The sequence below is a fragment of the Rhea americana genome, unplaced genomic scaffold (assembly GCF_003343005.1).
Source record: "Rhea americana isolate MKP2758 unplaced genomic scaffold, rheAme1 scaffold_11, whole genome shotgun sequence".
Classification (NCBI taxonomy): Eukaryota; Metazoa; Chordata; class Aves; order Rheiformes; family Rheidae; genus Rhea; species Rhea americana.
Window position 1 is genome coordinate 5,806,456 of NW_028185150.1, and position 15,846 is coordinate 5,822,301.

General features: G+C 37.1%; 1 protein-coding gene across 1 annotated transcript in view; it reads right to left on the reverse strand.

Moving 5' to 3' along the window:
- Positions 1-341: 341 nt before the first annotated feature.
- Positions 342-15,846, reverse strand: part of TLE4 (TLE family member 4, transcriptional corepressor) — a 133,689-nt gene continuing 118,184 nt past the window's right edge. Inside the window, exons 8-19 of the mRNA XM_085312255.1 lie at positions 14,842-14,961; positions 14,235-14,288; positions 13,406-13,558; positions 12,010-12,142; positions 11,578-11,771; positions 11,316-11,392; positions 7,477-7,726; positions 6,169-6,416; positions 5,097-5,244; positions 4,376-4,526; positions 3,979-4,055; positions 342-1,151 (exon numbers count right to left, since the gene is read on the reverse strand). Of these exons, the coding sequence (XP_085168381.1) occupies positions 1,137-1,151; positions 3,979-4,055; positions 4,376-4,526; positions 5,097-5,244; positions 6,169-6,416; positions 7,477-7,726; positions 11,316-11,392; positions 11,578-11,771; positions 12,010-12,142; positions 13,406-13,558; positions 14,235-14,288; positions 14,842-14,961 (1,620 nt within the window). The 3' untranslated portion in view covers positions 342-1,136. The remainder of the gene's footprint in view (positions 1,152-3,978; positions 4,056-4,375; positions 4,527-5,096; positions 5,245-6,168; positions 6,417-7,476; positions 7,727-11,315; positions 11,393-11,577; positions 11,772-12,009; positions 12,143-13,405; positions 13,559-14,234; positions 14,289-14,841; positions 14,962-15,846) is intronic.

Below are 15,846 nucleotides of genomic sequence, written 5' to 3' on the forward strand. Positions count from 1 at the left end.
GTATAAGACAACACAAACATTGTATTAGGTGAGAAATACACAAATGGGAGGCAGTAACTCTTAAGTGGTATGGCTGAAGTCTTGTAGCTGATACCTCTGGGAGCTGAGAAAAACTGCAGTCAAATAACTTGAGAAATCCTAAATTAATTGATTTTTGCCAGAAAAAATTTGTGTAAAAAAGCGCATTGCCTCTCAATGATACAATCTCAAAACATCCATAGTGGTATGTTCCCTGACTGTACATCAGCTTACCTTATAATGAACCGCACTCTGCACAGAAATTAGAATATGTTAAAAGGATGTAGTAGAGGTGGTGAGGAAAAAATTTAGAAAAATACATCTTAGAAGTTACTTATGTTTAATGCTTAAAAGTCTGAACGCACAAACAATGATCTACCATTATAGAAGTACTGGTGGTCAATACAATGCATTAGAACTATGTACAATGACACAGTTTAGTATCAAAATCTTTCTACACTGTAGAGTATTACGAAACTGTTAATGACATCAAACACTAAGCACTTAAGACACCATTTTTTGCTACCACATTTGGAACTTCAATGAACAGTCCATTTTAACTTGCAGCATCAATCCATTTCTAGTATGAAATTAAGTAATCTTCTACTTATACAATAAGATTTATCTAAACGGGTCTTTTGATTTTGATCCATAGCAGCAAAGGCACTGTACATCAGCAGATCCACAGACTTAAAAGATTTTTTTAAAGCATTCAAAAAAAAAGTCACAGATCATAGTTTAACAGCAACAACAACAACATAAAAAGATAACACAATGTCTCTGGCACAATAGTTCAGCCTAAGCCCATTTTGCGGACATCCAATCAAGGCTTGGACTGAACCGGTGGCAAACAAAGCAAGTCCTTTTCCAAGTGAGAATCCATTCTTTTTTTGTACTTCAGAATGAGTGCTCTTGTAAATCCTACCTCAGAGGTCCTTGCTTTTGTAGTTTGTATAGTGGTAGGAATCCATTCTTATTTCAGTGCAGTTTCCAATGAATATATCAAATATTTTTCATAATCTCTTGTAATTGAAAAATTGCCCAAAGACATATATCCCCTTTTCAAAGAAATGTGGCAAAAGTGTCCAGAAGTAATAAAGATGATTCTTTGAGGCAATTTATTGTACTTCTCTCTACAATACAACAAAGAGAGGTGTTATATTAAAAAAGCTACATTGACACCAAAATGTTTTACATTCATCAATAGAAAAACACTGAGAATAGATCTGTTCAGAAGATGCTGTATTGTCATTGGAATAAATAAATTGGCATATTCTCATAAAAGATATTTAATTTAGATGCAAACTGAGCTTGCCATTCATCACAGGCATGTAAATCATTGGCTATAGGTTGCAATTACCTAAATTTTCAAGCCTGTCTAAAATAAACTAAAGCATCTCCTCAACAAATAATTATACAATAATAATATTTTGAGGCCTCACCAAAGAACACTACTAAAAAACCTCAACTTTTAATTAGAAGCTATGAATCTATTCAGTATAGCTTTTACTATCTCCACAACATTCTTCTCCTAAATCCCTGTCATCCACCAGCAAAACCACAAAATATACAACGCACCTTTCAAACCAAAGCAGGGCGAGACAGCTTTATTTAGTCAGTTCATTGTTAGAAAGTCTTCTTTAAACAAAATAAATAGATTACAGCTATAATACATAATTAAAGAGTCAAGTTCACTGTTAAGTATACTTATTTCATCTTCTTCCAAGTAGATATCTGATGATTTGGTATCACAAGTTCTTAATCAGCATTCACAATTCAATAGCAAGATAAAAGGGAAAAAATAAATTCCATAACTGTGATGAGCATTTAAGTTCTCAGCTTGGGAAAAAAGGAAAAAAAAGAAAAGAAAAAAAAAGTAATATACAGCAAAGTGCTACGAGAAAGAATCCTGTCTGCTTTCAGATTTGTTGCTAATAAATAACTTCGTAGACTGTAGCCTTCTTGTCCCCAGAACCAGTGACAATGTATTTATCATCCACAGAGATATCACAGCTAAGCACAGAGGAGGATTCTTTGGACTACAAGAAAAAAAGAAAAAAAAAATATATAAATTAATTCTTTTTAATCCATAAAGGGACTGGAAGATTAATCAGAAGACCTTACGGAGTGGGAATGCAATGGAAAACTTAAATATCACCACTGTAGATTTAAAGCAAAAGGTTGGCAGCTTTTGTTACAAAGTCATTTCTCCGAGTTTGTCTCACCTAAAGCTCTATGGCAACAAAAAAGGGCAGCAGAAAAGGAAGTGAATGTTTTATTTAATGCTATGGAACTGCAGCTAACCTATCAATCAAACAAAAACAAGCAGTCCCTTCTATACGCTTTACAAGAAATGAGTATTTATTAAAAGTTTACAAGTTAGTCTTCGCATTAGAATGAATCAAAAGCCATCTTCTTCTTCCTCCTTCTCTTTTCTGTTTTAATCCAGAAATTCTTATGGAGAAGCACTACAAAGCACAACCTACGCACATGCACAAAACAAAGATTTTACAGATACAACTACATCTCCTATCACTATTTCTCCCACACAAAACAAAAAACTCTTGCACAAAGGAATTTACTTTTCCAGGGAGGATGCAAATAYGAAAAGACACCATTGTAGCATAAGCAACAGAATACAGCAAGTAAACAGAAGAGAAGTTACAGTAGCTTTATCTCCTCCAGCTTTTCTATCAACATAGAGATGGATCTTTCCTGGGATGATGTGTATGCGTGCATGCATGCTGTTGCACTTTACTTACAGTTTTAGTGCACGTTTTCTCTGTATAACATTTATGCCCACATCTGATATTCTGCCCTTCACTGCAAGAGCTAAATACTTCCCAATCATGCTAAGATCCTGCAAGGAAACCTCTACTGCATAGCACAACATTTTCTTTCTCTGCCCCTCATTAAGAAAGCTGCATTGGGGAATTATATAGTTCCAAGGAAGACTTTCTGGAAGGATTATTCAGGTATTCTGTGGAAGCTTGTTGCAGAATACTTTCCACTAAGAAAGCTCAGGCTTCAGATTTCTCTTGCCAAAGCGAACTGCACTGTCCCAAAAGACAGAGACAATACAGTTTTCAGTGCAGTGGATACCTGAGCTTTTAACCTACAACATCAGGATTAACATAGTTCAAGAAATTCCCAACATAGAGGTAACTGTATGACGAAGAAGAGAGGGATATTCTGAAAATCTCATTCTTCTTTAATGGAACTGAAGTTCTAGTAAGAACTTGAAGCCTCACCCAAGAACACTACTAAAAAAACCCAACTTTTAATTAGAAGCTACGAATCTATTCAGTATAGCTTTTACTATCTCCACAACATTCTTCTCCTAAATCCCTGTCATCCACCAGCAAAACCACAAAATATACAACGCACCTTTCAAACCAAAGCAGGGCATAAGAGTGTGCATAGAGGGATTAAAGATTAGAGAAAGGTTATGACTTCTAGTTACAGTTGATAGGACTCTTCTGTAAGGATCAGGTCTTCAGCTCAAGAGTCTACCTGTATAATCTACTGACTTTGCAGTGTTAATACAAAGTATGACACTTTAATGTTATTTATCCACATACTTCAAACATACAAACTGTAAGAAAGTATTAATTAGCCTTAATTGGTATCCTCAACATGTCAAATGTATCTTTCATTATTTTAGCTATATTTTGGACCTTCAATRAATGCTAAGATAATCACATGACTTGCATGCTATATTACAGGCTCAGAAAGAAGAGTATTAAAATATTTCAGAGTAATGGGTTACTTCATGATAAGAATTAAATTACACATACACACACAAAAGTCTATACCTCTTTAATTACAGACAAAATCTTAAAGGAACATAATAATGATCCAAGAATTTCCACTTAAGAATTCCTTAAACTAATGGTAGATCCTGAGAACTGTAGCTCTACTGCACTGCAAAGTGAAAACCAGATTTTAGGAGATTATTACCTGGAATATACTGGCTCCATAAGGTGTTCTCCAGGCATTAAGAAGGTTATCTTTTCCAGTGCTTACAAACCATTTGCCTGCAACAGATTGTTTAAGTGTTATAGTTGTGTTTTGTTTTCAAAGAATGCACTCTGAGAAAAAGATCAATGATGAAAGCAATTCATCCACATATTAATGAAAACTGTTTCAAAAAAATAATCGTTTCCTCATCTGGTTAAAATAAAATGTTCAATCATAAGTAGTTTGAACTATAAGGCAGTCAAGGATTTTTTTTWAAAAAATATTTTTAAATTTTGATACTTAACATTTAGTTTTTAAATTTCTCAGTTTTTATTAAAAGGTCATATTGAATAAATTTCTCAGGAGAGAAAACCCTGGCAAAGAAAGCTTTGCTTACCACAATGAGCAAATTTGAGCGACAACACACAGCTCTCATGAAGATGCAGCTGATACTTGTCCGGTTTAGTAACATGCAGCACCTCAACGTTACTGTTCTCCATTCCCACTGCCAACCATTCACCAGTTGGACAATAGCCCAGCGAGAAGATCTGGAATTAGCACAGCACATGCTTCAATCAGTATGGAATGAGCCTAAGCTATTCAAATCCAACTCTGCTTCACTGTTAACACCATGCAAAAACACATTTTGGTCTGCTATACAGTTTTAAAAACATGCTAATCCAATTACTAGGGTAATCAACATAAATTAGTTCCTGTAAACAAAGCTCAATTAAAACTAATAATAAAGCACTGAATCAAGCTATAAAAGTTAATGTCCTAGCTTATCTGACAGCATTTAAAAATATTTTTGTAAAATATTTTTGAAGAAGGATCTACAAAAATGGTAACAGATTGTGCAAAGGAACACTTTAATCTGGCAATTCTTTTACCAGAATGATTCTCGACTGTTCTCATGGGAAAAGTACTAATTTGTCAAACAGTCATAATCCAGGAAGATGTTTAGCTGTCATATTAAAAAAAAAAAAAAAAAAAGAGTGTGAGACTAAGTGAAAAATTCTTTTGGATTTCTCTTTCAATCTGCTTTTTTAAAAAAGTGTGTGTTTTAGAAAACCACAACAGATTTTTTTTTTAACATGTCAAAGCTTCTGAGATTGAACCTGTGATGTAAAGTCATGTTGTTGTAGCTGTCTCCCTTCTCTGAGGTCCCAAGATCTGACTGTATTGTCCAAGCCTCCTGTCCAGAGTTTAGTGCCGTCATTAGAAATGTCAATACAGCTGGCTCCATCTGTGTGGCCCTGAAATTGCCTGAAAACAGCAAAAGACGACACATTCTCACATTGGAAACAGTCAGTTCTGAGCATGTACTCAGAACACCTCTTTTTTCTCAGCTTTGTACACATATTCATTAAAGACAACTGAACATAGATTCTAAGAACAATTTCAGGTTAAATTCCTGAGACAAGCATGTGAATATTGTGATGAATTTATAAAGTAATCAGGCCAGACAGCTGAGAAGTAATTTGGTTTCTGGAAGCACACATTCAGGGTCAGATATCCTGGGGATCTTTGCTGCTGACCGTGTGATATAGTTCATTTGACAGGAAATACTACATCCTACATGAAGGAATGCAGCACGGTAGTCAAAATTCACTTGCTTTAAGATGGCAAGGTTTAGAACAGAACAGTCTAAATGGCAGCATCAGCTGGTAAAAGCCCATCTTTACATRTAATATTAAAATACTGTATTTCATAGTGCAGTAATGTATACAGAAGCTTTGTATTACTGGCTCCTAGCTATCTGTATATTGGTGTAGAGCAGCAACTCATATTCCCAAGACRCTGAAGTGTGCTATGCAGTGGTCTACATACGTTTACCCAAGACATGCTTGCTAGAACACTGATTAAAGAGAATGGCGTGTGAGCACAGTGTAATTCATGGAAACAAAGGAATCCATCTCTGAAGAACTCCCAGCAATGTCAACACCAGCTGACCTTAGGCAATTATGGTTCTGGGACTGCTTGATGGGCCTGGAATTATGAAAGTCTCAAAACCTATAAACAATCATATATAATCTTATCAAGATATTACCATGGTTATTGCCTAGTGATGAAATACTGAATGTAGTTACGTTGATACCACTAAGACAAGAGCATATTTAAGCAGAAGAGCATGTAATGCCATGTCTAATTAATTCTTCACAATATAATGATCCAGTTCTGCCATCCTACCTTACTAAAGTTTGGTTATGCAGATCCCACACTGCAATGTTCCCATCACTACAGCAAGAGAAGCAGACCTTGGAATCGGGGCTGATAGCTAGGGCATAGCAAGCTGGAGCAGAAGATGTCAGCTCTGCCTTAATCCGGGGAGTTGGAGCTGCCAGGTCCCAAATTGATAACGTGCTGGCTTCCCCACCAACAATCAGGGTGCGGCCGTCTGGGAGCAATCTGCAGGAACGGATGTAGTTATCTCTGTTCTGGGGAGACAGAAGCCATCAAGAGATTACTCATGAGGAAACGAAAACAGCATTAACATGARAGCAGAAATCCATAAAAGTATTGTATTCCCTCCTGGTTTTAATGAGCCATTTATACTTATGACAATGATAAAGTGTATTAATGCCAGAAAATTACATGACATTAGGGAAGTGCTTAAACTTGATCTACAAAATTCAGTAGTGAGAGATTTAATCTTAATTAGCATCAAAATGCAAAGATCAGACCCAACTTCAAACAATTCAAAATAGCTGCATTCAACAGCTTCTGCAGAAAGTTATGTTTTCGTACTCTGTTTATTTCAGTACATTAACCTCTCAGCATGGGAGAGTACCAAATTCCCTGCACACCTCCCCCTCTGTTRCAATGAGACTTCCTGCCACCATCTAGGCAATGTCAGAGGAAAATATTTGGGCAATTTTCTTCATTTGTGTAGCAATTTGTGTAGCAATTCATTATATGTCTACACGTGCTACACAGTTCTCATTTAACAGCCTCTATAACAAGAAGCAACATCTTACCAAGAACTGGTAAATGACAAAAAAAGCTACTAACAATGGTTCATCTTGTTAGCACATTCAAATAATTTGCAAATAAAACTCAAGGATATTTTTAATTGTCACATTAAGATAGGGCAATGCATTCACACATACAAAGCACAAAGTATGTGACACAAGTTTCAAATATTCTCTGAGAATGAAGCTGTAAGACAGTAATTCTTAGCATGATAGGACATCAAGCTTTAAGACTGCCAACAAATGTCAAAGTTTATAAACAATATCTGCTGTGCTGTCTTTGATCTTTCTCCTTAYCTATATAATTTTAAGATATTAAGGATGTTTTGATTCATTGTGGGGAGAAAAGTGCAAATATAGTTCAAACTCCATTCTGGAAGAAACAATAAAATTACAAATGGAAGATCAAGCTTTGATATCAATGAAAGCACTCAGATAGCCACTGCTTTTGTACCTTAACAGTATAATTTCAATCTTAACACAACCTGCTACCTTCTTCCACTGTCATATATAGCTGTTCACTTACCAGGCAGTCCAGCTGWGASACAGGGCTCTTGTTGCCAGGGTGGCTGATATCCCAGACTTTGACGCACCCCTTCCCACCCGTGTACACGTGTCTCGTGGGGTTGCTGATAGTAACTGCACACACGACTTCCCCGTGGTTCAGAGTGTTGATCTGACGAGCATGGCGAGGGATTCCTGGACCGATGAGGGCATCAGGAGGGAAAGGTACAGGCTGCATCTGACCATCTGCGCTTACATGAAATGAATATGCTCTGGTGAAAAAAAAAAAGAGAAGTGAGAGGGGAAGGACACTGATTTAAGTTGTTCTTCAAGTCTTTTTAAGAAAAGAGAACAAGATGTGTGCGTAGTACTTGTGTATACAGACCAACAGCCTGCTATTTTCCACCGTGGCAATTCACACTGTGCACGTATTGCCTTTTGCAGTTTTTACACTAATTTGAAGAGCAAAATTACTTAGGTATCTGAAGTCTGGATACTAAAACATGCACTTGGGTAGTCTTCCTTTTGATGTGGCAAGTCAAGGACTATCCACCAATCAAATGAGCTTTTACAACTCACACAGCTATGATTTCTGGCATGAGCAAGGATACATGTCAATATTCTCAAACATGATGAGAGAATATCACATACAGAGAAGGAAAGGAAGATCAGATCAGGGCTCCCTGGGAAGGCAGAAATAGTAAGCTGGCTGTTGCAGAACATTAGGGGGTGCCAAGTTCCTGGGGACATTTGGGTGTTCTTTTATTCACTCTAATGTGTGAACTTTAGCAAGCATGTGGGAGCCGGAGCAATGCCAAGCTGCCTAAGCTACCAAGGGTCCCACATGGCTCAAGGGAAACTGCCTTGTGCTGTATGTAAGGGTGTGCTGAAATCACTGCTGTCAAGGAGTTAAGTCCTCAAAGCATGCTTGTTGACATCTGATACGACAGACTAGCAAAAACACTGGGATTTTTAACTCCTTCTGGGATTTTTCTTTCTTTCTTTATTTTAAGAACTGACACAACAATCACAAATCCCAGCTTCTCTTGCCAGAATCAGGACTCTCACTGAGAAAGAATGTGTTGTGTGACTGCCAGTTATGCCACCTGTGAATAACCTATCAACAGCTTCATCTCAAAATATTTCCCAGGGAGAACACTTAGGTTGTGAAATTGTCTTGTTCTTAGATGCTCCCTGACACATTACATCTATTCCAGAGCACAAGCCTTATACAAGGGTTCACCTACACATACAAACGTGTGCTTAACGGAAGGCTTTAATTTCCTTAGACCTAAAAAAAAATCACAGCAGTACTGATGAAAATCCATTGTCACAATAGCGAGGGTGAGAACAGTTCATAAAAATTTATCATTTGATCAGGATACTTAGAAAGATTGTTTCCTTAATTGCTGCTTATAAGTCATTGAAGAAGGTAGACAATTCATTTGTTATTTAAGATTCACATTGCATTAATATTAGAAAAATAATTTTCACCAGGATAAAATACAACCGTATTTTCACATTTTTCACTTTCTCCTAATCCTGCCCTCTCTTTCTTATTCTGGCAGGTCTGAGTGACACATTATACCATCAGTCTCCATTTTTTGACATTAAGCACATTCAGAAAAGAGTAGGACAGACTTCTGTGGTTGTTAGAGGCAGCAAACTGTCTATACTGAGTGGAATTTTGAGTTCAATTACCACTACAGAAATCTGAAATCTTTTTCATTATCTCCTTAATTTCTTTTTCTGAAGTGAGGGCACTAAAAAAAAGAGGCAGGTGGTGACCTGAAATCTRTAACAAAACAAGCAGAACTTTTTATCACACTTTCTAATTTCAGTAAAAAGTTACAGTCACTCTCTGCAGAGCCATGCTGACCATACAATATTTTCATTAGCCACAGGGATTTTTACCATGCTTAAAAAGTACATAGGGAATATATCTGAACAACTAYAAAAAGAAAATTCAGTTCTGAAGTGATCTGTGACTACATTATTCTCATTCTGTTCATTTAACCTTTCCAGCACCTGTGGTTAAACTGTGGCTTCTACTTGTGGCTTATYTGAAGTATTCTAAGTATCTTACAAATATCTAACACTATAAACATCTGATGATTTTTTTTCCTTCTTCTTGTATTAGTTAACTCTTCTATGTAYGTATTGTACTGTCCTCAAGTTTTTGATGTATTTCAAAACTAGACAACGAGATACTAGGCAGCTAGATCCCTGATGGGCTACATGCTACTTATTTCATTTCAGCAAACATTCAACAGGGTGCAGAATTTAAACAATTTTTGTTTTAAGGGAAGAGTAAATTAGACAGCAACAATTCCAAATGATAGCTGTGAAAAATGTGGCATGTTAGAAATCAATGCAATCATGATAAAATGACCATAGATTTCAAAGGTTTCAATCCCTACAGCTGACAAACGTTTAGCTACAACTGTAGTTTAAAACAGTCATCAATATGTTAATGCAGCTCAGAGTTCTTTGAAATGCAACACATCTTTGATTGGTTTGGTTTCAATTTGCATAGTATCATCTTTTTTTCCTCCTCTCTAACTCAGAGGAGATGAAAGTAGGGTGGTTTCCAAATCTGTAGAATTTTCCAGGTGAAAGTCACGACAAGCAAAGCCTGGCAGAGTAGGTCACCCTTTCTGGACCACTGTATCCACCAAGGATGAGCTTGAAYATTAAGAATATTTGAACATTTTGTCTGGAAATTTCTATGTGCCCATTGCATGTGAAGGATGAAGATCTCTGCCATGCAGAATTTTTAATCCAAACACCTGATCCCAGAAACTTTATATCAAGTTCCAAAATGATCTTATGCAAACATATGCTAGGGCAGAGTACCTAGCAGAAGAGCAAACAGAGGTGATAAACAGTGCTGATAATTGAAAGAGAGGGATGGAGGCTATGATCTGTATGATATATTCATTTAAGAAAACTTACAGGAATTAGGACCGATCACTTTTCCCATGACATGTTTTTAATCTTGTTTGTTTGCAAGCACACAGGCAGGCAAATGTATGCATTTATTTACATGTATGCAGGTGTGTGAATATTCCACCCACTCCCTCCCCAACAATAAGGAATGGCACAAACTACATCCCTTGCCCTTCAAATCCTCCAATATTAGCTGGTCAGTTTCTTGAGAGTGTCATACAAGAAGTGGAACTTGAGGACCCTCACACAGAATCTGGATCGATACAGTTTGCATCTTTTTTTTTTTTTCTGTCCTCTCTAACTCAAGAGGAGTGCAAGAGATCTTCATATCTGTTTAATTTCTTTTCCTAGGCTCACAACAAGCAAAGTCTGGTAGAAAGGTCATCTTTTAAGGTCAGTTCTCTCAAGGATGATTTGAAGACTATGATACCATAATTCTTTCCAGTATTTTCAACCAAACAAAACACTTCAGTGTTCCCTTCTCTGCCCACTGCTGTATATAGCAGCTGATAAGTTTGCAAGTTATTGAAAGGCTTTTGTGAACAAAGAAATTATTTCTTAATCTGAGAGGCAGAGTACAGCAGAGATCGAAAGCAGAGATCCCATTCCATTTTGTATTTCTTTATTAAACCAACCAGACAAATTCAACATGCAATACCCAGAAATTCAGCTCCCTTCTGCATTTATCACCGTCCCCTCTCATTCTATACCACCCAGTACTTGTCAGCTGCAATTACTCTTCAAAAGAAATTTACAAATACAATTTTAAGATTGAACAGTGTTTTTCCTTCCCTTGCTAAATGGCTGCATTTATTCCTACAGTAATTTTCAGGAGCTAAGGGGAATTCCACTTGGCAAGGGAACACAACTTCAATAGATGATTAACTTTAAAGTTGAATGTTTGATACTCACGGTTTTCCTCCTGGGATGCCTGTGAGATTGGGAGGGATGCCTGGGACTCGCATGTGATGATGAGGATCAAAACCAACCTGCAGTTTTCCCCAAGCAAAACAAACTGCTGTATTAAAAATAGTTATGCAAAATAAGACAATTTAGACCATATCCTCCCAACCTACTCCGCAATTTACAAACAAAAYGAATCAGATTTAACCTTGCAGGTCAAACATTTATCATAATGCTCTCAASCTTAAATGTATTAATGGCAAACACTTACCACTGGAGATCTCCCATAAGCTGCAGCTGCTGCCGCTGCTGCCGCTGCTGCGCTCATTTGAGGGGAAATGTTGTGTAGACCAGCATAGGCAGCTCCTGGGCTGGTCAGCTCACCATTCATACCAGCATGTGGCACAATCCCAAATGGAGTAGGGTAAGGACATGGCACTGCCATAGGTGTCCTTAAACCTGAAGCTATAGAGGGCAAACAAAAAGTTACACAGGCAGCCAAACACAGACAGATCAAATATAGTTGGCAAGCATTAAAAAAAAAAAGCTGTATTGAAACACTGTGTTAAAATGCTGAAGAACTAGCTCAGCATTCAGTTTAAGCAGCTGTAATATACAGCTTTGTGACTGTAGATTTAAAGAGAAAATTTTTCAGGGATGAATGGTTATGGCTTAATATAGTTTTGAATTTATTGATACTAACCTAGTGGGTCAACACCAGGAGGCTTGCCAGGTACAGGCCTCAATCCTGGAGTGGAATTGCTGCCTGGAGTTGGAGCGTCAGTCCGTGGAGTTGGGGTATTTGATTTAGATACAGGTGTGGTAGATTTCTCATTCTAATCATCAAAAAAGATCACGAAAGATAGTAAATCAGTTATCTTACTTTCTGGCTTCTTAACTTGTGGCTGGAAAGAGACCGGATGACAGCTAGAGTGTGGTGTGATTAGCAAAACCTGGGTTTTGGCTTTAATAGTCAGTGGCAATGAAGAGAAGCATGTAGAGACACTTAGAAGGACAGAATAGTTCCGGGAATCAACTATAGCCTTCATAACTTTCCTCATTTGGGTCTACAATATGATTCAGAATAAAGTCAATAACTGAAAATTATTACCATSTGACAATTATATTGGCAGCATATGCAAAATTTGTTGGTGGTCTCAGTCTGTTCTTAACGGACCTGTTCACATTATGAGCTTCTGAGAGAAACCACTGCCTGGTGGACAGGAAGGGCAAAAGAAAACTCACAACCAATCAAGAACTCATCCCCATATGTGGTGCTGATAACATAGGCTGTAGGCWGTGATGGGTATAAAGTCAGGAACTACACAATGCCACTCTTGCGAGAAGCTTGTTTATCCGACAGACAACTGACTCCTGGGTCTGAGCCTGTCATTCCATCACTTGTCCTAAGCAATACCATCATTTAACATTTTTTCTTTTTTATTTACTTTATTTATTTTATTTCTTTTAAGTGATCATGTTCCCTGACCTGCAAAGAACTATGACAAGAGTTATGGTGCAGTTCAGAAATGTGATTAACTACAGCCACAAACAGGACAAGCAAGAACRCCCCCAACTTGGACGCAGCTCTTTTTTGTATTGTGATTTGTAATGCAAGTCAAGGAAGGCTCTTGTAAATGACAGATTACTTTTTAGATAGAAAATAAAAATTATTGCTGTTGTATATGGCCTGGTAATTCAAACAAAGCTAACAACCAAATCACATCCAAGCAGGGAACTGAATTTGCTACAAACCATAGCACAAGAAAATAGCTCAAGGAACCCCTCTATACTCATATTTATCCACAGAATGACAGTTTTTCATATGGGGGAGGAGAAAAACATCCCTCAGAGCAAAACATCCATCATCTGTCCATATCATCAGTTAAAATAATCTCTCCCCATCCCAAAAAAGACAATGGTCTTTCTTCTTAGTGTTTCATTAAATTTCCTCAAAACAGAAATAGAAAAAATTTTACACCTGATTTTTCATACCTAATACTGATAGCTTTAGAAATCCAAACTGTGCCCAGATATGAATTTGGTTAATGTGTGTTTCATCATATTATCACAGGTGATGAGCATTCAGAGGCACTTACAAGGCTAAGTTCTTTGGATTTGGAGGAAGGAGTACTGCTGGAGGATGCAATAGATGCTGGACTAACTGGTGCATCTTTCTTCAGCATTCGAGCCTTGTCCAAGCCGTTCTCCCGTGGAGAGTGTGCTGGACTTCCCCGGGGAGAGGAAGGATCCTAAACATCAACAACAAAGGTTAGTAGAAAAAAAAAAAGAAAAACACAACATAGTAGCCACTAATGTTTATCTTCAGGCAATTTACACTTTGGAGTGAAGATCTGTCCTAAAAGGTTCATTGTTCATTCAATCTGTAACTGATTTAATGATAAAATCGTAAAATCGAGGTGGATATTCCAAGAAAACTATTTTTTAAAGATCTTAAAATTGAACAATATTAGTCATGAAAAATAACATTAAAAGCTTTCAAATATTGAAATAGGTTAGTAATTCTCGTTTTTCAGGTGGCAAATTGAGATACTTGGTGGTTCTAATTAGGTTCACAAATGAAGTCAGGACCAGAGTGAAAGAAAACAAAGGTACCACTACAAGCAGCATCCTATCTGCTGTGCTAGGTTGGCTTCAAATATCTCAAAGTAGACTTTTGGTTGTGCAAAAAAAAAANAAAAAAAGGAAAAAAAAAAGCTCTTTTGTAGAAAAAAAGGGTTATAGATTTGATTTGTGTTCTAAAGAAAGAAGACCTGACTAGATTCCCTCAGGAATTTCAAGCTCCTTTGTGAACACAAAGACTATAATCTTATTCATATATCTAATATGCATGGAAATCACTGAAGACCTGCCTGCCCCCACCCCACCCCTTGCTACTATAAGGTATCAAAATAGCATTACATTTACCTCATTAGAAACATCAACTACCAAGTTGTCATCACTCTTTTCACCATCACTGTCCTGCAATGATAAATCACAATGTGCAAAAATTAAATATATAATTCATTACATAATATGTGAAGTAATTTAAGTATAAGGAAAAAGTCCAATGAAATACACAGCTGCTCATCGCTATGCAATATAATCTTTACTTTTACCTAGCTTTATATGCTAATAAAGTTATATTTAGGTCTCCTCTACTGCTTCTTCTCAAGAGGTGTCATAGCTGTAGCATTCCTCCTAGTTTTCACATAAGTGAATGAAGACAGATGATGAAAATACTTCTCCAAAACTGCACAGCACTGAGAAGCAGAACCAAGCAATACTCCAGAGCTACTGAGTTCYAGCCAAAAGCTCAATGCTTGTCACCTGCCTCCAGGCATTCTGTATTAATATGGTCAAAAATACTACAAATTCTGAGCATCTAAGTCTTCCACACAGCATAATAATAGATGCAGACAGCAAGTGCCTGTTAAATTTTGACCYGCAAATTTAAAATTAGATATATAGTAGAAAATTGGTAAAGTTACAGAGGAGACAAATCAGCAATGCAAAATGTAAACATTTTACTCACATAACGAGCTGCCATTTCCTTTTCCTCTGTTTTCTGTTTTTTACTGTCTGAAGAGTAATCTGTTGAGTTTCTGTGCTTTTCTGCTGTTCTGAAACTGGCTGATGGAGATACAGAAGAGCTCTGCCGTTAGAAGTGTGTGGGGGGGGAGGAAGAGAGAGAGAGAGAAAATGTCATCAGATGCTCATTCAAAACAGCAGTTCACTTGTCACTATCCCTCAGTACAACTTAAACTAGTATGTCTTGTATTGCTGTTCTGATGGATAGTTCTTTGGGTTTCAATCAGCGATTTTTTTTTTTTTAATGTTGAGAGTGCACAATGCATTGCAAGAGACACAGATAAAGGATAGCAATTAGCAGCTCACTGAATAGTTGATATCTGCAGCTTCATTGAATAGTTGGTATCTGCAGTGTTAACAGAATGAAAGTAGAGCTACTTTGGACCACTTTATGAATACTGTATGTTGGCCTGGTTTTGGCTTGTTAATTCAATGAATATGTAGGTTTAATGCAATACTGACATTTCAGGGTAGAGAGTGGGAAATCRGGAACAACATCAAAGATTGTTCAAACCAAGTCATGCTCCAGCAAACACTTAAGAGATTTCCAATACGTAGAGCAGCAAAGTTCTGAATAGTCTTGCAACAGGAGAAAGTAGTGGAAACAAACATCTAAMTCATTTAACTTTGATGCCTTATACAATTAAAAGAGGTCTGGTGCTTAGGGCAGATAGCCACACAACAGCTCTGGCAATCTCTCCTTGTTCATCAGCCCTTTCCTGAGCAACAGTTATTACAGAGCACACTGAAGAGACAGGTGAGAAAGGAAGATCATTTGTACTTTGTGCACTGTCCTACAATTCTACTCTACTTCTTTAAACCAAAAAGGCAGTATTTATCAACTCTAACCCTATTTCCAGAGCTTAGTTGAGTCTGTATCTTGATATAGAAACAAGGAATCACAGAATCAGTAAGGCTGGAAGAGACCTCTGGAGATCATCCAGTCCAA